At 51.5% G+C, this 21,491-nt stretch overlaps 1 protein-coding gene across 1 annotated transcript; it reads right to left on the bottom strand.

Annotated features, from left to right (window-relative positions):
* Positions 1 to 530: 530 nt before the first annotated feature.
* On the bottom strand, positions 531 to 21,159 carry PIGO (phosphatidylinositol glycan anchor biosynthesis class O). Its single transcript, XM_064140072.1, has 11 exons — positions 21,128 to 21,159; positions 19,976 to 20,469; positions 18,574 to 18,717; positions 17,308 to 17,431; positions 16,159 to 16,318; positions 15,557 to 15,730; positions 12,311 to 13,883; positions 11,606 to 11,809; positions 9,846 to 10,048; positions 8,977 to 9,047; positions 531 to 8,390 (listed from the first exon to the last, which is right to left on the bottom strand). Exons 2-11 carry the CDS (start codon positions 20,466 to 20,468, stop codon positions 8,270 to 8,272), a joined length of 3,267 nt encoding a protein of 1,088 aa, XP_063996142.1. The 5' UTR covers position 20,469; positions 21,128 to 21,159; the 3' UTR covers positions 531 to 8,269.
* Between the last annotated feature and the right edge of the window lie 332 nt (positions 21,160 to 21,491).

Here is a 21,491-nt window from a genome sequence, read left to right as displayed (position 1 = left end):
AGGCTAAACACCCCCAGCTCCCTCAGCCTCTCCTCATAGGGTTCGTGTTCCAGGCCCCTCACCAGCTTTGTTGCCCTTCTCTGGACACATTCCAGCACCTCAACATCTCTCTTGAATTGAGGGGCCCAGAACTGGACACAGCACTCAAGGCGTGGCCTGACCAGTGCTGAGTACAGGGCAAGAATAACCTCCCTTGTCCTACTGGCCCCACTGTTCCTGATGCAGGCCAGGATGCCACTGGTTCTCCTGGCCCTCTGGGCACACTGCTGCCTCATCTTCAGCTACTATCTATCAGTACCCCCAGGTCCCTTTCCTCCTGGCTGCCCTCCAGCCACTCTGTCCCCAGCCTGTAGTGCTGCTTGGGGTTGTTGTGGCCAAAGTGCAGAACCCTGCACTTGGCCTTGTTCAATCTCATCCCATTGGCCCCTGCCCACCCATCCAGGCTGTCTAGGTCCCTCTGCAGGGCTCTCCTACCCCACCCATCCACAGCCTGCACCAGTGACATGAAAAAAGAGACGAGCACCACCTGCTGTGGATCTCACTGATTTATTTGTAGACAACCGTTTCACGGACGCCCGGAGCCCCGTGGCACCCAAGGTCAGCAAATCATCCCCCCAGTCATGATTCATTAATTAATCACTAAGGAAGCAAGTCCTCCCTGGCCAGGTGAGGTGCAGCAGCGGTAGCCGAGCATGGCAAGCAGAGGCTCGAGGGGCACTGGCCACAAGGATGGTGGGAGCTCGAAGGTGAAGCTGTCAGTCAGGTACAAGCATTACCAACTTGCCTGTTGCAGGCTGGGGGTAAGTGGGAAGAAAGAAAGGCTCTACTTTGTAGCAGAGACCCAAGCATCACCTCCACCTTCCAGGTGCAGCTGCTGAATGGAAGCAAAAGCATTAACAGACAGATATGTAGAGATACCCAGGAAAGCGTAGCACCACACTGCATGCAGAGCTCCCAAATTGCTTTCCAGAACTGGGTCCATCCCCCTTTTTTTTTTTTTAATCCCAAAATGGGGTACTGAGGCACAGAGAGGTTAATAACAGAAAATAACCAGCAATCTCACTGCAAGTCACACAGTCCAAGGTCAGGGGAGAAGGCAGTACTCCACAGGCTTCCTCCCTTCAGGACAGGGAGACACACAGACCAAGTACATGACAATCCCGTGGTATAGATAAGCAGTCCAAAATGTTGATTAAAGAACAGAGGGAGAACTTGTGGAGAAAAGGGCATGGCAGCAGATACACCAAGTCCTGACCTCCCTGCAGTAGTGCCATCTACAGCACTAGCCACATAAACCAGAGCGGGGAGATCAGTCACAGCCTTTTATAGCGACAGCAGCTTTTAGTCACCACTTCTCAGGCAGCACAAATATAAAACTCCACCCATACCCTGTGCCAGGACTGTAAGAAACACCATCCTGCCACTGGCCTGAGCACAGGAAGCTTCCCAATGGAGCTCCTTTCCTGCCCAGAATGACAGAGTGCTGGGTAGGAGCCCTGCCACAGAGGACACACATAACACATGCAGAAGCCCAGAACAGAGCTCTGTGGACTACAGGATGGAAACTGCTCCGCTGACAATGACACATTCCCTGTCACACTCAGGCAAGGGACACAGAGACCAGAAACTAACTGCTTGGGGCCCTCACTGCAGGGACACTAAGTCCCAAGAAAAGCAATGAAGTCTGTGAAGGCTCTGGCTGAGGGAATTGAGGTTGTTCACTCTGGAGAAAAGGCAGCTCAGGGAGCACCTTATCACTCTCTACAACAGCCTGAAAGGAGCTTGTAGCAAGGTGGTTCTTGATCTTTTGTCCCAAGTAACCAGAGACAAGAGAAAATAGCCTCAAGTTTCACCAGAGGAGGTTTAGGTTGTACATTAGGAAAAAAAATCTTGACCTAAAGGATTGCAAAGCAATGAAAGAGGCTGGCTAGGGAAGTGTTGGAGTCACCCTTCCCAAAGGTATTTAAAAAGACATGTAGATGTGGTGCTTAGGGACTCGAGCTAGTGGTGGACTTCTCTGAGCTACATTAACAGTTGGACTTGACAACCTTAAAGGTCTTTCCCAACCTAAATGATTCCGTGATTCCACAATTCTGTGTGTGTTCCAGGTGAGACCAAGTAGACTCAGGCAGCAGCCTCAGTGGGGTAACACAGGGCAGAGCCTGCTCTCCAGCATGTTAGGTTTCCCAAGGAACCTTGGTCTGGACCAGTGGGCACCTTTCTCTGGATGCTGTTTAGGGTTTTAAATCAGCAAATAGCAGTATCTGCTCTAGAATTAGCAGCATCTCCTGCTCCTGAAGTCATGATGCCTTGTACCAGCAGTAAGTCTGCCATGCCCAGCACACGCAGGAGAATGGCAGACAAACTATCAGCTTGTGGGCAGCTGGTGAAGGCTGGCAAAGACTACAAGAGTCAGTGAAAGAAAGTGAGAGCATTTCCATCTCTCTCAAATCTTGTCCCCGTGAATCTGAGCTCTTTGGTGTAGTAGCCAGTCTGCCTTGGCCAAGATGGTCCATGGCATGCCTGCAGTGATGATAATGTACTTGCAGCTCTGTCACTGTAAGTTTTGTTTAGTTTCCAGCAAGCTTGTACACAAATGTCCACTCATGGTGCTGCAGCTCTGCTATTCTCTGTGTTCTGCTTTGGCCTCTCAGGCCTCAGCTGATAGCCTTATCATGAAGACAGAAGGGTGATGTGGATGGATGGATAAGAAGAGGGTGCCTAAGCACTGGCTGAGTGTTCTGACCATGAACAACAGGCACAGAAAGGTTCAACAGCGTTATGGTGACAGCTGAAAGAAGAGCTAGTCCCAGATATGGGAGAGAAGGAAGCTTAGGGGCCTGGGTGGCAGCTGCAGACATATTGGGGGAAATTCTACAGCATTAGTGACCACAAGGATTTTTGCCAGCATAAGCATTCCAGCACCCAGGCCCTAACCAGGTTACAAGAAGATCAGTCTGGGCTTCAGCAACACATTATCTGAACTAACCTCACATTAAATGAAATTCCACTGAGTAGCTGCTACCTCTGTCCTCTTCCTCCTCTGCACACTGATCGACTCTCACCCATTGGCATGCTTCCCACAGCACCAAGAACCATATGGCCACGAAGGAGTCACACCACACAGCAAATAAGCCAACTGTAACGGCGGGTTGATGCATTCCTGCTCTGCTATCCTGCACGCTGCTATCCCTTTGTTATGGTAGGGTAAAAAAACTCAGCTTAGATTAGTTTGGCCACTGTAGGGTGCAGGAGTTGAGTTGAGGGAGCAGGCAGAGCAGACAAGACAACGGGGGTTGGCTCCAGTAAGGGGTAGCAATCCAGCTCCATGGCCTCAGGTGTCTTGTGCAGCCCAAACACGTTCCTTACTGCCTTTTGGGGAATGTATGTGCGAGGCACAACACCGAACTCTTTGTCCAAAACTCCTGATGCTCGTGTCTCTTGGAAAGTTTCAGTTTCCAAGATGTGATTAATAGGGGAACGACTTGAAAAAGCCTGCGATTCTGCGGCTGCCTCTGCAGTGTCCCTTCAGTGAACCCCTAGCGGCCTCTCCCCCATTAGCAGCTCATTAACTGGGTTCCTGCCTGCACTGATAGCTTTTAGTCTTCTCGCTTTCCTGTTTTCCAAAATCTGACTGCTGTAGGCTGTTTAATTCTGCGTTTCTAAGTTCCTCCTTGCGTAAATACAGGCTGTCAGCCGAGAATCCAAACGAAATTCACACGATCTGGTGAATTGTTGACATTAGTAAACAGTAACTAATTTTAAAGTATTAATATTCGCATTTTGTATTTTTGATATAAAAACTACCACACCCTTGCCTTGCACTAGCAATGCTGTGTGTGCATCCAGGTGGGTGAGGCAACCCAAGGAGTCATACCAGCCACAAATCAGTCATTGGCTGTGTGAAATTAAGCAGAACAGGCCCACAGGGCAGGAGACCTAAGGTTGAGGTTGTTCAGCCTGGAGAAGAGAAGGTTCCAGGGAGATTTTATTGCCACTTCCCAGTACTTAAGGGGGGCTACAAAGAAAGATGGAGGACTCTTTAATTAGGGAGTGTAGTGACAGGACAAGGGGTAATGGTTTCAAACTGAAAGAGGATAGATATAGATTAGTTACTAATAATAAATTCACCACTATGAGGGTGGTGAGACAGTGGAACAGATTGCCCAGAGAGGTTGTGGATGCCCTCTCCTTGGAAATGTTCAAGGGCAAGCCAGATCAGGCTTTGAGTGACCATGGCAGAGGGTTTGGAACAAAATGATCTTTTAAGGTCCCTTACAACCCAAGCATTTCTTTCAGTCTGTGAGCTAGGAGAGCAGGGGGAGGCCAGACAATGAAAATCCAGTATCAAAGCACTTTAAGTCTCCCTGGAATTGCACCCTCACACCTAAACAAGCAAGTCCTATGGAGGACTTCAGCTTCCCTGATGTCTGCTGGAAATACAGCAGAGAAGGAACAGTCCCAAAGGTTCCTACAGTATAACTTTCTGGCACAGCTGATAAGGAAGACATCCCAGGAAGGTACCCTGCTAGACTTGCTGTTTGTGAACAAAGGACTGGTGGATGATGTAATGGTTGGAGACCACTTTGGGCACAGCAATCACAACAGAGCTCTCCACTGTTGGAGAAGTAAAGAGGGGGTCAGCAGAGCTGCCAGTTGGGACTTCCAGCAGGTAGTCTTTGGCCTGCTTCAGAAACTGGTCAACAGTATCTTGGAAGGCAGCCCTAGAGGGCCAAGGAGTCCAGGGAGGCTGGACATGCTTCAGGAAGGAAGGCTCAAAAGAGGCAGGAAGTATCTTTCATGTGCTGAAAGATGAGTCAGCAGGGACAAAGGCCAGCCTGGTAGAACAGAGAGATTTGTTTGCAACTCAGGGTCTGTAGAAGAAGGGACAGGCCACTCATAAAGGACTATGTTGATATGTTGCTGTGCAAGGTTGTTACGAGGCTATGCAAGGAGAAAATCAGAAAGGCCAAATCCCATCTGGAAATTAATTTGACTTCACCTATAAAGAGAACAAGATATGCTTCTACAAATGTATTAGTGACAGGAGGACTAAGGAGAATCTCTGCCTTTTGTTGAAAGCAAGGGGAAACATCACAGTCAAGGAAGAGGAAAAGGCTGAGGTAATCAAGGCTACTAAAGACTGAGGCAAAGAAGGTAAGGCCAGTTGTTTGCTGGATACCCAGCCCTCTGAGCTGGAAGATAGGGATGGAGAGCAGGATGACACTCCCTTAACCCAAGAGGAGATGGTTAGTGACCTGCTGCATCACTTATACATACACAAGTCTGCAAGGCCAGACGGCATACAGCCCAGGGTACTAAAGGAGCTGGCAGGGGTGCTCACTCACTTTCCATCATTTACCAGCAGCCCTGGCTAACTAAGCAGGTCCCACCCAACCAGAGATGGGCAAACATGATGCCCATCTACAAGAAGGGCCAGAAGGTGGACCAGGGAAACTAAAGAGCTTTCCATCTGACCTCAGTGCCAGGGAAGGTCATAGAGCAGGTCATCCTCAGTGCCATCATGCTGCACATGCAGGGCAAGCAGGTGATCAGGCCCAGTCAACATGAGTCCTCCTTGACGAACCTGATCTTCTTCTATGACAAGATGACTTGTTTAGTGGATGAGGGAAAGGCTGTGGATGAGTTTACCTGGATTTTAGTAAAGCTTCTGACACTGTTTCCCATAGCATCCTCCTGGAGAAAATGGCTGCTCATGGTTTGGATGGAAGGATGCTTTATTGGGTTAAGAACTGGATGCTGGCCAGGCCCGAAGAGTGGTGGTGAATGGAGTTAAATCCAGTTGGCAGCCAGTTACAAGTGGTGTTCCCCAGGGCTCAGTACTGGAGACAGTTCTCTTCAATATCTTAAGTGCAGCCTTGGTAAGTTTGCAGATCACACTAAGCTGGAAGGGATTGTTGATCTGCCTGAAGGTAGGAATGCTCTGCAGAGGGTGAAACAAGGCCTTGTACGGGGCCCTGCACTTGGGTCACCACAACCCCATGCCCTGCTCAGGCTTGGGGCAGAATGTCTGGAACTCTGCCCAGCAGAGGGATCTGGTGTGCTGGCTGGCAGCTGTCCGATCATAAGCGAGCAGTGTGCCCAGGTGGCCAAGGAGAAGAACAGCATCCTGGCCTGTATCAGCAACAGTGTGGCCAGCAGGTGAAGGGAAGAGATCCTGTCCCTGTGATCAGCGCTGCTGAGGCTGCTCCTCAAATACTGTGTTCAGTTTTGAGGCCTTTCACTACAAGAAGGACCTTGAGTTGCTGAAGCAGATCCAGAGAAACTACTAAGGGGTCTGGAGAGCAAGTCTCATGAGGAGCACCTGAGGGAATTGGGATGTTTTAGTCCAGAGAACAGGAGGCCAAGGGGAGACCTCCTTGCTCTCTTCAAGTACCTGAAAGATGAGTGTAGCAAGGTGAATGTTGGTCTCTTCTCCTTAGAAACAAATGGCAGGACAAGAGGAAATGGCCTCAAGTTGCAACACCAGGAGAGGTTTAGATTGAGTATTAGAATAAACCTCTTCACTGTCAAATGCCCACCCCAGGAGGTGTTTAAAAGATGCAGAAATGTGATGCTAAGGGACACGGTTTAGCATGACACTTGGCAGTTAGATAATGGCTGGACTTGATTTCAGAAGTCTTTTCCAACTCGAATGATTCTATGATTTTGCAGGGGTAGACCATAAAATTACACCTGCCCTCAAGAGCTGTTTTCCACTAACTGGGCACTTGGGCATAATGGCAAGACATGAAATGGTGAAAGGTGACAAGACTGTATCCCTGACACTCTCCAAGGCAGAGGATAGGAAGACTCTGGAGTTATGCTAGTAGTCTGCAACAAGGATCTCAAACGCAGTCATAACACATAAGTTAAGAAACAAATAGGGTCAGAACAAAATTCAGTGCAGGAATCTCAGACAAGCATTTCTCTGCTCCATTCCAGGGGGAAAAAAGACAAAAGATTTCATAGCACCAATTAATGCCACACAGAGAGTGGTTCAGGGCAGTAATGAATCAGTTCCCATCAAATCTGCAGGGCAAAACCAGGTGAGATGTGGCCAGGCACCATGGTTACTGTCCTCTACCTCTGTCTACAAAAAAAGAAATACGTCTTCAGGCTTTGAGCAGCCAATGGAAAGGTTTGGACTGAGCTCAAACATGGTGTAAAGTCCTACACCGAACACCAAAGTCAAGCAAGAGATAAGCACCAAATATGGGATCATAAACGCCACTGGCTGCAGCGCCTGGGGTTCTTTCAAGGTAACATAACCCCTGGAACATACACAGACACCAGTGAGATAAGCCACCTCCCAGCAGAGCTGTCACCTGTTCAAGGCTTTCAAGCAGCTGTTCCCATACACTGCAGCTCACATCAAGGGCAGCATCCAGCAGCATGCACTCAAGAACAGACTGGAAGCATTGGCTGCTGTGCCAGCAGCCTATGTCCAGTATCTGAGGGGACACTGACAGGCCAAGATCACAAATGGAGAGTTTCTTGGTCATGGACACAGTTCTCTCAGCTACCACACACATCAACAAACTAAGTCTATTTCAGACTGTATGAGGGAGCCCAGAGTCCTCCCCACTGCCTTTCAGAAGACTAGGAAGATCAGGAAAACAGGGGTGAGTGGAGGACAGGAGTGGCCTTGCTACAGAGCGCCACCTGACATTACAGAAGAGCAGCTGCCAATGGCACTCCGGAACCATCTGCATGTGTAAGCATGGGCACTTTGATTTCAGCATGAAAACTGAATGCACGAAGAGAAATGGTGGCTGCAGGACCTTCCCTCTCCTCCCCAACCTCCTCTTTCCTCCCAGCCTCCTCTCTCCTCCTCAGCAGGCCCCTTTCCGTGAGTCACTGTCTCTGCACATGCACAGTGGTGACTTTCTGGCCACCAAAGCTGACCAGCTGCACAGTAGGGACAGTTGTCAGGAAAGTAGCAGCAGGACAACAGGTTGGTGTTTCTCCAGAAGAGCACTTCAGAACTCTAGCTTCTTTGGCTTCTGCAGCAGAGTCCTCCTGCTACCAACAAACACCCAGTGAAAGGTCTGACCTTCAGAACTGAGAAACACCATGGCAGCGAGTGGGGAACAGCTGGCTCCGGTCTTTTTGTGCAGTGCCGAGACAGGGAGCTGTGGATAATCTCTAACTGCTGTCAGCAGGCACTTGTTGCTGGTGGCTCGTGTATCCCTCCTACCCCAATGGAGGCAAGGAGGCGACCATAGCCTGGGCTGACGAGCAGGTCAGGATCCCCATGTCTCCAGTGCTACCTGAGTTGAAGCTGGCTGAACCAGGTGCTGACAGCACAGTCCACACGCATCACCAGGGAGATCCCCAGCAGCAGGCAGATGCTGCTCACCACAAAGCCCAGTGACTCAAAGAGGAACCTGCAGGCAGAACAGAAGCAGTAGGGATACCACAGTCAGCATGCCTGCAAAGACAAGCTACCACCCTCAACCCTAGCAGACTAATTTTCCTGATAGTGAAAGGCTGGTAGACCCTCCAGGTCCTAAAACCTGACTTACACTCACTCCCCAGCAGCTGATGCCTGCAGGGTGGAAGACAAGCATGCCTCTGGTTTAGAGGCTACTCAGGACAATGCCCAGGTGAGCTTTTCAATCCCTCAGGAGACCCAGGCCACCTCACACTTCTACTAATCCATAAGTTTTCTAGTCATGCATTTCAGGATTTACTATTTCTGCTTTGGTATCTTGCCTTTTTCTCTCTGACCTGAATATTCTTATCTTTCAAGTGGCCTCTGTGTGTTCTTAGAAATAAAGACAGGGAGAAATTTCTGAGCTTTAGCTCAAGTCCAGCTCCTGCACTTAAAGTGGGAGTTGGCTAAAGACAGTCCTACAGCCTCTGAGTTAGAAGCCAGAAGATCAGTCACAAGGTCTCTTCCAGCATGAATTTTAGTCAAGATGTCAAGGATATGAAAACTAATCCAGTATCAGAACAACTCCTGAGACTTACTTTGGGGCAAAGACCTTCCAGACCATGAGATGCCTCCTGAGGATCATAGCTGCACAAACACAGGCCAGAAGCTGTGGGAGAGACAATTTACAAGTGACTCTGGAGAGACATTTTTTGCACCTTTAGCACTAGGTTCACGTCTGAAGGTAGTACCAAACTGCACACACCTGAGAAGCTAGTACAGTGCACATCAGAATCAAGCATCCCAAAGAGGATTCCCTTCCATATTATCCTCAGGTCAGGAAACAGAAGCTTGGGATACACGCAGGCCCTCGTGAGGCCAGAGTGCGACAGTACAGAGGAGGGCTGACGCTGCGGCGCGCCTGAGCTCACCGAGAGGCACTCGTGCTCTCCTGCTGCAGAGCCTACCCACTCCTTTGCAGTTTGCGGCCTGACCACACAGAAGAATGATGTGAAGGCCTAAAGCCCCGGAAGCTAGTCACTTCTTTCACAGGATTAACTGTTCGGTGTTTAACTCCCTACATGGCCACAACTTAAGATCAGATGAAAACTAGAGCTGGTGCAAACCAAATATGCATGGTCGGGAAGACAGGGAGTCGGATTACAACCTGCAGTAGGATTACAACCTGCAGCTTTTGAACAGATATGGCTGTTTTGGGCAGAGCAGTATGAAAAGCATCCTCATCTGTGCTGTGGCTTTTGTGCTAGAGTCCTTCCCAAAGCACAGAGCAAGTGGTATGGCAGAGAAGAGGACCTGTGCAACTGCTCTAGCGCCTGCAACCAGATGTATCACGCTGCAGCCTGCCTGTGCCCTGGCTGACCCCTTTCTTTAATCGGAGGGCCCCACGGTTCTCAGAGCCGCCCACTCTGCTCTTGGACAGCCTCCCCCATTCTGCCTCTCTCCATACCTGTGTCCCAAGCACAAAGAGGTACTTCAGTCCCAGCTGCAGCAGCGCAGCAGAGAACTTCTCTGGAGACTCCCGCAGCCTCATCTCCATCATATGTTCCTCCACCTCCTGCAGATCCTGTCGGGGCTCCTTCTTGGGCTTCCTCCTCTGTGAGCTGGGCATCTCACACACAAAGGGCCAAAGCAGGAGCAGGGGACAGCCGACTACCTCAAGGACAAAGGCAAATGAAGTTACAGGGGCCCAGGAGGTGAGCAGTCTAGGCTCTGGCATAACACCCTGGACATGCAGGAAGCATATATTCCAGCTCCAGTTTGCTGGCCAAGCATAAATGCATGGAGGCTAGAGACCACAGGCAGATCCATAGACCCAGAAGAGGACAGTGAGAAAGTGAGAATGCTGCTGAGATGGTGCTTCATGGCCTTGTGCTTGGCTTGCAGACCTCGAGACATGGCAGAGCAGTCAGTTCACAGTATCACAGTATTATCAGGATTGGAAGAGACATCACAGATCATCAAGTCCAACCCTTTACCACAGAGCTCAAGGCCAGACCATGGCACCAAGTGCCACGTCCAATCTTGCCTTGAACAGCCCCAGGGACGGCGACTCCACCACCTCCCCGGGCAGCCCATTCCAGTGTCCAATGACTCTCTCAGTGAAGAACTTTCTCCTCACCTCCAGCCTAAATTTCCCCTGGCATAGCTTGAGGCTGTGTCCTCTCATTCTGGTGCTGGCCACCTGAGAGAAGAGAGCAACCTCCTCCTGGCCACAACCACCCCTCAGGTAGTTGTAGACAGCAATAAGGTCACCCCTGAGCCTCCTCTTCTCCAGGCTAAACAATCCCAGCTCCCTCAGCCTCTCCTCGTAGGGCTGTGCTCAAGGCCTCTCACCAGCCTCGTCACCCTTCTCTGGACACGCTCAAGCATCTCAATGTCCCTCCTAAACTGGGGGGGCCAGAACTGAACACAATACTCAATGTGTGGTCTAACCAGTGCAGAGAACAGGGGCAGAATGACCTCCCTGCTCCTGCTGACCACACCATAGCTGATGCAGGCCAGGATGCCACTGGCTCTCTTGGCCACCTGGGCACACTGCTGGCTCATGTTCAGGTGGGTATCAATCAGCACCCCCAGATCCCTCTCTGTCTGGCTGCTCTCCAGCCACTCCGACCCCAGCCTGTATCTCTGCATGGGGTTGTTGTGGCCAAAGTGCAGCACCCTGCACTTGGAGCTATTGAACTCCATCCCATTGGACTCTGCCCATCTGTCCAAGTGGTCAAGGTCCTGCTGCAGAGCCCTTCTGCCCTCCAACCCAGCCACATCTGCCCCCAGCTTGGTGTCATCTGCAAACTTGCTGATGACTGACTCCATGCCCTCATCCAGATCATCTATGAAGATGTTAAAGAGGATGGGGCCCAGCACAGATCCATGAGGGACACCACTAGTGACAGCCACCAGCTGGATGTGGCACCATTCACCACCACTCTCTGGGTCTGGCCCTCCAGCCAGTTCCTAACCCAGCACAGAGTGTTGCCATCCAAGCCATGGGCTGACAGCTTAGCCAGCAGTTTGCTGTGGGGGACAGTGTCAAAGGCCTTGCTGAAGTCCAGATAGACCACATCCACAGGCCTCCCCACATCCACCAAGCGGGTCACCTGATCATAGAAGGAGATCAGGTTGGAGTGGCAGGATCTGCCCTTCCTAAACCCGTGCTGGCTCAGTTGTGTCTGCTCAGGCACTACAGCCCAGAGGAAACTGATTTACCTGCAAAGAGGATATGGGACGCAAAGGTGTTGGCGCCCACCAAGACAGCAGGCAGGACATTCGTGCTGTGGTCAAGGTGGAAGCCCACAAAGGCTGCATTCCAGTGGATGGCTGGAAAGATGGGCTGGTGGCCTGTGGAATAGAAGAACTGGGAAGCAGCAAGAAGCCAGGAGATGACTGCATACCAGGGCACCGAAAAAGGCTCTGAAATTACAATGTAAAAGAGAGAGAGATCAGCACCAAGGAACAACACAGATCCACAGTCAAAAAATGCCTACTAACTTTTCTCCCAGGTTCTCTTTCCATGACCTCTCTTTTGAGAGAAAAAACAGTTATGCTCCTATCACTGATATAGTGAACAAGCATCACTTCTGCTCCTGCTCTCCTACTGCCCTCTGTCAGCAGCAGTAGGGTGTGATGGCTACTTGCACCACAGAGAGAAGGGATGGCTGTAGAGCCCCACTCCCTGACACAAAGGACTACATCTCCCCAAACACTACATCCCTGCTGCACGCACCTCTCCTACAAGAGGCTTTAAGCAGCCCTAAAAAAGGCAGGAGCATCCTCTGAGGATGAGTGCACCACCATGCCCCAGGAGCAGAGACTAGGCCCTGCCTCTCCCATTGGACAGAAGACAAAATTGCCACATGTAAGGTAAGGCCCAGGCTGCTTATCCAGAGGATGCTTTAGTGAGCCCCGACTCACCAGCATCTCCAGCAAGGCCTCTGGCACGCGTGTGGATGTGCAGCAGCACAAAGGCCTCCAGGAAGAGGAGCAGGAAGGCAAGACTGAGCCGCTCACTGTGTAGAAGCATCAAGAGGAAGCCCAACAAGGTGAGTGCTATGACCAGGGCTGCTGAGTACACACTGCCTAGCCCATATGCTGCAACAGTGGCCTTGCAGCTGCCCCGCTCCAGACGGCTCTTCTGAGACTCCTGCATCCTCTTGTAGATCTGAGGGATGACGTGGAGTAAGTCGACTTCAGAGTTGGGAACCCCCAGGTAGGGAGTGACAATGGACCCTGCTGACTCGCGTGTGTCCTTTGCAAACACTGTCATGGGATTGCACAGCAGGAGCAGCAGCCCCAGAGATGCTAGTCCATAGACAGCCCACGGAAAGGCCACAACTGCCACCTGCACCAGCTCCTGCAGCTTGCCAAGAGAGTCGTCAGTGCTGGAGGCAACAGCCCAGTAGCAGGCAATGCAGAGGACCACCAGGGGGAAACCCCAGCGCACAAAGAGCACAAGGGGGTCTGAGCTGTTCAGGTTGCCGTAGTGTCGCAGCCAGCTCCGCACTGCATAGACCAGACCAGCCAGCAAGGCCACGCACAGGAGGTAGAAGAGGTTCTTGGCCCGTGTGTTTCTCAGGCTGGCAAGAGGGGAGAGGAAAAGAGAGGGCCGACACTGAGGGATTTCTTCACGGCACTGGTGGAAGAAACTGGAGGTGCGCACGCAAACCAAGAGCATGGCCACGAGGCACAGCAGGTACCAGATCTCTCTGCGGTACGAGGAAAAGCCAAGCAACTGCTGCTTGGGGCCTTCTGGCAGAGTCAGGCGACCATCCCAGTGCAGCTTCCCTATTAGCAGCATCACAAGTGAGGCCAGTAGGAACGGGGCCACTCGGGCTTCAGCCACCACAAAGCTATCTGAAAACATGGCTCCACAGCGGAAGAGCAGGATGCCCATAGGGAACGCCAGCCCCAGCCGTGCTTGCAGCCTCTGTCTCAGACCAACGCTGGCCAGAAGTGGCTGACTACTTGCCAAACGGGCTCGCCTGGGTTGCTGGCCCCACCAGTGCCAGAAAAAACCCAACTGAGAAGCAGCAGCTGCACATGATGACACCAGAAGGAGATCCAGCCCCTCCTGGATGAAGGCATGGGCCAGCCCAAACAGAATAGCCATCACGAGGCCCCAGAGTAGTGGGTACAGGAGGCAGCTGCGATAGAAAGAGTCTGACGCTGTGGTCAGCTCTGAGGCCACGTAGCAGAGCAAGCAGGAAGCAGCGATAAGAGTGCAGCCCCCCACCATACGCAAGGGATGGAAGCGGGCCCAGGACTGGGTGCACACAGCCCGTGCCTCCCGGAGGTACAGCTGGAAGCGACCAATGAGGCTTCCCAGCCTGGACTCCAGCTCTGGAGGCACCAGGGCTGACCCCTGCACTTGGGCCAAGAGCTGAGTGTGTTCCTCCACAGCACTGGAGAAGAGTTCCTGCAGATGCTGGAGCTGCTCTGCTGGCAGGTCCTGAGCCACAAGTGAGTAGGAGTGCAAGAAGCGGTCCACCTGCAGGAAAGGGGACACAGGTCAGGCAGCAGCACCAGGACCACTAGCAATAGGATTCACTACCTCATACAGCCCCTTCAGAGTGGATATAGCCTCAGCCTGCCAACCTCTGCCAGAACAGATCTGTTTCCATCTGTACCAGCCAAAGCTGGTAATTCAAATCCAGGATGTGACCAGCAGGAAACACAATCCCTCTGCCAAAGTGACATCCCTCTCAAGTGACATAACCATCCCAACAGCTTCAGTCTACTCTCCGTTCTTCATCTGTAGGTGTGCTGCTGGTAATGCTGCACATCACTGACAGCTTTTCTGAAGAGCCTTTGGTGACAGTAAAGCAAACGTGCCCTAGAAGTTTGAGTCATTACTAGCTATCAATTTGCAACCAGTGCTTGCCTGAGGACAATATGTAAAATTCAATATACAAAATTAAAGGCCTTACAGAAGGTCAAATCAAACGGCTCCCTCCTCTTCAATACAGGCACATTAATCTACTGTGACATAGGCTAAGGGACAGCTCATTCTGCTTCCTATTTTAGGAGGAGAGAAGCAGAGGCAGCTATGATTTCAAAATGGTAAAAAAAAAAATGTTAAAAGGGCATTACCATGGCAGGGGACCCATACAAAGATGCAGCTGCATAGAACTGCTCAAACTCTGAACCCCTCAGTACCTTCACATGCCTTCCAGATGCCTCAGAGCACGAGCAGAATCAGTTTGCTTCTGCCCATGAATGGAAAACATATGCAACAGCTCTCTCGCAGGCCTGCATGACCTCTCTGGTATGTAAGGTTTCTTCAACACCAACACCATCAAGCTAGAAACATCCTCAGACCAACGACTGCAAATATTTGAACAGGCAGGACTGCATAATGTTAATTCCCAACAGATGATGACTGATCTCCTCAGTGACTAATGAGCAGTAACATACACTATCATCTTTGAATGACAAAGAACTCTTCTGCCCTATAAATACATGGCAGAAGCTGAATGTTTCCTCCCATCAGCAACTGTTTCATTTCCAGCCCCTCACTAAGTCACACCAGTGGTGTCCAGCTTACACACCAAGAAGCTGGCTGGGGACCAGAGGAGCTATTCTTGTGCTCCAACCAACCCAGGAGTCCCTCAAAGGCAGACTGCAATGCATGCAGCAAATCTGATCCCCTAGCATGCCCAGAACCACTACAGACAGCCCTCAACAAGGCTCTGGCTTGTCCTGGCACATGGCCTGCTCTGTTGTCTGGGCTTGTTTCATTACATGCTCTCGTTTAGATTTTGTCATTTACCTTTTGTTGTGCTTGGTGTAATCTGTTCTGTCTCTGCCCCACGTTACTGCCACCTGTTAGGTGACCTCCTGACACCAGCCTGGAATAGTCTTTTAACTCCAAAACTGAAGCAGCATTAAAACATGCACCTCTACTCCTGCTTCTCCATTACTGAGATCTGTCTCTACTTGTCTTCATCCTTGAAGGAGCCTCTCTACCAGCCTCCCCTGTGGGAAAAAATGGTGCTACCCTTTACTGGAGCAAACACAGCAGGAGGTAACCCTTCAAAGTAAGTTCCCCATGAAGGTAATACCATGTCACTACCCCTTCTCCACCAAACAGAAGAGGTTTGTGCTTAAGAAGACATGCCTTCTCCTCTCCAGTTCAACAGGGAGGCCTACCATAGGCTGTACCTGCTTGGCATTGATGTGGTAGACCGAGAGCTGCTGCAAGGCTGCAGACACAGTGTCACTGTCCCCAGAGAATAGCTCAGCCATCACCTCTCCAATGCTGCTGTAGGGAATGGGCACACCCAACAGCAGGGCCACAGTGGGCACCAGGTTCACCTGTGGAACAGCCTCAGGCTCCTGGAGAGACAGGGAAAATTTGGATGTTCAGAAAAAACACAGCAACACAGCTTTTCACTCAGGCTAAAGGAAGATGGGAAAGAAATCCCTCCTCAGAGGGAAATTTGGGGAAGCCAAGAGTGGGAAAATGCAGGGAAAGGCAGAGGACCAGCTCTGATCTTCCTGAGTGCAGTGCAGAGGGGTGAATGCCTGCTAGGACCTGCAAGTCCTTAGGTAAGGCCCTGGCTGTCTAACAGCACACTCAGCCCCACTCAAACTCTCCTTGCAGATGCAAGGGTGTCAGCTTTTTCCGCTCTCTTCTATGGAAAGATGATGGGCTCCCCACACCCCTCAATATAAACAATCCCATTCCAACCATTATGCTTGCATTATGTGGCTTTCCTTCAGATCCCATCTCTGGCAGGGAGAGCTAAGGATCAGCTTCTTACCTCTGGAGGGACAGTGCCAAAGAGAGGTGTTTTGCTGTACACAAACAGTGCTGCATTCACTTCCTTCTCACTGTCACCACCGTGGTCTCCAGTCTCTGTCATGCCATGGTCACCAGCCACCAGAAGAAGGGTGTCATTCCCCAGGTGATTTACCAAGGACCTGTCACCAGGATAGGAAGGTCAACTCCTACCTGAGCAGGGGCCCAAAAAAACGCCCAGGTGGGAGAGAACATGTCCTTGCCAAGCCTGCCCACACCACAGAGGTGAAGAAAGTCCACAAAAGGATGTAATGCAGAGCTGTAACAGCTAAGTCAGGTACCAGGGCAAGGGACATCTTAAAGACAAACTTAAAACTCAGAGCCTGAAAGCAGAATGGACTAATCTTGCTTAGACCTTCAATGAAAGGTGGCTGGTTCCTCAGTGCCCTCAGGGATCTTGACAAAGTGCAATTCAGAAGAATGGAACCCCACAGGAACAAATTTTAGGTACTTCTATTTTGGTCTTGTATATCATATCATCCTGTGTGAGCAATCCCCTACTTTTAAGGAAAAGAAGAGAGAATTTGCCCCAGAAGGGTGCAGCAGTTATGACATGATATATACTGCACTCTTGGGTGCAGCAGGGCCAGTTCAAGCAGCAAAAATTAGTGTAGTCTAAAGAGACAGAAGCTGCAGCACGCTGAGCTGAAGCACAGCTGTGTGATCAGGATTTCTGGATTCTACTCTGCCCTCTGACAAAAAGATGCAACTCATGGGCCTGTGCAGTAAACATGTCTTTCCCTAGCCAGGGTCCTCCAAGAGTGTCTTTAGTACTGGGCAAGCCTGTGTGACAATCTCTGTGTAGACGTGGAAAGAGCAAAGCTCAGCTGTACTCCAGCTGTATACCTAATGGTTTTGTTGAGAATCAAGGCTTCAAGACTTGAAGACAGCCCTACTTCTGAAACCAAACCTCTTGTGAACATGTATCTACACAACTGAGACTGTTCCACAGCTGGGTTTTCAGTTGCTACTGGGCAAATTCAATCTGTGTCAACAGGAGAAGTAAGCATCCTCTGTTGCCTCCTGCATCTGCAAATTCCTTGGTAAGACCCCACCAGACTGGCTGAAGGAAGAGACCAGATGGCAACCCCCCTCCCACCATGTTAATCACCTGAGCATGTCATTCATCTGAGTGAGCTTCTTAGCCATTTCAGGGTGGTCAGGTCCATGTTTGTGCCCACAGTGGTCCACACCAAGGAAGTGAGCAATCAGTAGGTCCCATTCGCCACTGTCCACTGCAGAACAAGAGCAGCCTTATCACACATCAGCCTTGAATTTGGGCACAGGCTCTACACCTGGATCCTCCCACTAGAGCTTTCTGGCTGCAGCTAGAAACTGTGGTTTCTTCTCTTCCTGGCCCCTGTCGCTCCCAGGATTCAAGTAGATCAGTGAAGGTTTTAGCAGAGGTACACTCTTGGTCTGAGGGTGCCTCAGTGCAACACTGAAGCAAGCAAAATGCCTGTCAAGTGCTCTAGTATCCATGGGTTTTGTTTACCACTCCTCTGGAAAGGAATGGCTCTACATCATCCAAGTCACCTTCAGCTCAAACTGCCATAAACTGAGGTAAACCACAGGGATGTTCAGGAAAGGGAAAAGCCACAAGTCCATTCCTCCTCTGGAGATACTACAGGTCAGACTCACCACTGTGCCCCTCTGCATACTACCCAGGGGATAGGCCTGGCACTCCAATGCCGTTCTTAGCAGGAGAGTTACCCCAGCTTTTCCCTTCTGCTTCAGAACCTTGACGCTTGAAAGCCAATGTGTTTGGATGTAAATGAACAGCAGCTCTCCCACATGGCACAAGGACTCCTTGTGAATGGCCACTGCACCCCTGATTCATACAGAGGTAAAGCAAAAAGCATTGTCCTCAGTCTCAGGACCTCAAGAAGGAATCTAAAATAACCTAAAACGTACAAACCTGTCTCACACTTCACCTGCTTTCCATGACTAAGAGCCATTGATGCTCTGCTAAGAGCAGTGCTGTGCTCCAGCCTCCCAGCAGGCAGCTGCACTGTTGTGCATTTCCCAGAGCACTGTGTACTTGTGCAGAAAGCTCTGTGTCAAAGTTAAGCCGCTCTTCCTCCTTCGCCCTAGCAATGTATTTATTTCTAGGACAGATGTCGAAGTTTAACCTTGTCCCATCAAACTGCACACCCTCTTAAACAGTGGAAAGGTTATTTACAGAAGCAGTTTACAAGTCTGAAAGCTGGCTTATCTGTGGAAATCCAGCTAAAGCACTGTAATCCCTAGTCTGTAGTGTCTGACTGCCCACTGCCACTTTGCAGCACAGGAAAATCATCAGTTCTACACCAAACTTGCAGCAGGACCACAATGCAGCCTACAAGGTTACCCAGGCCCTAGAGAAAGAGTTGCTTACCAGTTGGATAGAGATGTTGCAAGATCCCATCATCCACAGTGTGAAGATCCTTCACGTTAAAGGAAGGGAAGAAATATGAGCGGAAAAACTTCTTTGGGAAGAGTCCTTCCCAAGTGTCATCTCCCATGAAGACCACTCGCCTTCCTGAGGCAGCAAGAAAGGAATTAATGAGAGCAGGAAGCCCACTGAAGTCACACTGTTTACCTGCACTAGTGCAAAGAGCCCAAGCAGACAGGCATCGGGGGCGGGAGAGCTGGGACCTCTCTCAGCCATGCTCTCAAGTGACCTAAACTTAAAATAACCACCTGGCTGTAAATGAGTTTGAATACAGGGAGTGACCAGCCTTGTTCTGAGGTCTCTAAGTGCCCTACACACCAAATCCACCTGCTCAACGTCATGACTTATTGCTGACCTTCAACACGGACCCCCAGCAGAAAAAGCCATGGATTACAAGAGGCCAGAAAGTAGGCAGCTACCCACCCACTCTACCACAGCACTTGGGAAGGCAGAGCATGCCTGTAAAGCACATGGCTGCTAACAGGAGTGGAGTAGAAACTCTAAGATCTGGGCTTTAAACACATGCTTCACATGCACTGATGCTTTCACACTGCCCTCACTTGCTTCCCCAGTCTGCCACCAGCAAGCTCTCTGGGTCTGCACAGACTCTCCATCAGGAATCATTCCTCCAAGGCTGCTGCTCTGGTCTGCAGTGTACCAGTGCAGATTTGGATGATTTACTGTTTTCCCACCTTGCACAGGGGAGCTGACAACTCAGTCACACCATCTCATCCAAAAAACTTGTGCTACTCTGAGCCCTTAATCTCTCTGGGTAACACAAAACTGTATCCTTTCCCATTCTCTGTATTCTACCATCTCATGCTATCAAGGCCATTACAGCTGCGTTAAGCACTACCCAACAAGCACCCCACTACCCAGAAAATGTGCTGAAGCTTCCACTTAACAGCAGCAGGCAGCTGGCCAAGCAGGCCTGTTGCCTGAGTGACTCCCCCACAGCATACCTGGCAGCAGCTCCTGTCACCAAGCCACACCTGAGTGCAAATACAACATGACTGCCCTTGACTTGATTCAGCTACTCTTAAAGGTGACCTTGTGACAGTCACCATCAATACAGTAACTTTCACCTGCTTTCTTCTCATCTTTGATGAAGTCATGGTCTCAGCTACTTCTTAATCCCAGAAGATGGGGGAAAAAAAATCCTACCTGCACAACAGCTTTACCTGAGACAACTGTCATCTGAGTAAGGCAAAAGAATTAGTTGGCAGGGTGGAGATGTTATAAGCAGCTCCTTTCCCAGGGAGAAAGGAACAGAGGTCCCGCATGAGTGCTGACCAGTATCTTGCATGTAGCCTGTCCCAGCAGGACACTGCCCCTATCCACCTACCGTTCTGCACCAGCTGTGCCAGCAGGTTGTCCTCCTCGATGGCATAGGTGGCAAAGTTGCTGCCCACGTCAATGAAAGTGGGCAGGGAGCCGGTGGTGAGGCCCTTGATGCGCTGCATGGTGGCAGTGGGAGCATCAGCTCGGAAGCGGTACAGACGGGCATGGCGGGGCTGGGAGGTTGTGAGGTGGTGCAGGAAGCTCAGCTTGTTCTCATAGGGCAGGGGGCTGGCCTTGTCTGGGTTAAAGTGGGCAAACTCAAAACGGAGGGCATCAACAATGACCAGCACGGCCTTGGAAAAGCGCTGGGGTGCCCAGCAGGAGCCTGGCGGGAGGCTCTGCCTCTCCCAGGGTGGTGGTACAAGTGGGTCTGAGCAGGAACTGCTGCTGGCAAGCTCAATTCGGGTGAGCAAGAAGCCACTCATGAAGAGCCCAATACCAGCACAAAAAAGAACGCAGACCCAGGCCAGGAAGAGCAGCACCGGCCACCGCTGCATCCTAGGGCAAAGGACAGACAGGTTCAGCCTCCTGTAGCACACTGAGGCCCACTTGGGCCAGGCACTGCCCCCTGCCAGGGCACCCCATTGGCCGCTGCCCTGCACCCCAACATACCTCACACCTGTCTCTTCTCCGATACTCCACAGCCACTGCCCTGACTTGACTTTACCCGGTCCCAACCTACGCTCTGGTAACCACTCCACGCACCACACCTCCTTGTACCCGCACCACGGCGAACTCTGGTTCCTTTCCAGCTTCCCAGCATTGCCCGGCGGCTCCCGGCACCCTCGGGTCCCCTCTGGCACACTTAGCTGCGCTCAGGGACCCTTAGCCCCTGCTTGGGACGCCTAACCGCTCCCTAGCACTCCTGGCTCCTCTCAGCACCCCCAACATGCCTCACAGGCCCCCAGCCCTTCCCTGGCACCCTCAGGCATCAGGCAGCACCGCGACCCCGCGGCCGCCACCTTACACTCCAAGCCGCCTCCTGTGACCCCCGGCACCATTCAACCGCCACCTGGCTCCCTGACTCTGCTCCTGACCCACCTAGCACCTGGGCTTCCCTCAAAGTGCCTCACTCCCGACATCCCCATCCGCCACCCGGCCTCCTCCTGGCCACCCGCGCCCCGCTCCCAGCCCCACCGCTCCCCTCTCACCCTACCTGCGGACGCCCCGGCCGGGCGAGAGCCGCCCCCTGACCGGCCCCGGAAGCGCCGTGCGTGGTGACCGCCGGCCGGGGGCAGAGCCGCGAGTCACAGCGCCACCTGGCGGGCCGGAGGCTGCGGCGGGGCGAGGAGACGTCCCAGCACACCCAGGTCTGCGCAGGCTTTGCTTTAATTAACCGATTCATTAACCGCCGCAGGCGTTCCCCTCCCTGTGGTGCACGCCACGACGAGCGCACTAAAGAGGGCCTGCCCTCACTCACGGAGTTGATGACAGAAATCGAGTCCCTAAACCTGGGTTCCCACGCTGGGAGACGAGTCCCACATAGAAAGAATGGTTTCAGTGAAAAGACTGAAAATGAG

The sequence above is a fragment of the Pogoniulus pusillus genome, chromosome Z (assembly GCF_015220805.1).
Source record: "Pogoniulus pusillus isolate bPogPus1 chromosome Z, bPogPus1.pri, whole genome shotgun sequence".
NCBI lineage: Eukaryota > Metazoa > Chordata > Aves > Piciformes > Lybiidae > Pogoniulus > Pogoniulus pusillus.
Note: the sequence above shows the minus strand (reverse complement) of the source record. Positions and strands in the feature narration are given on the sequence as shown.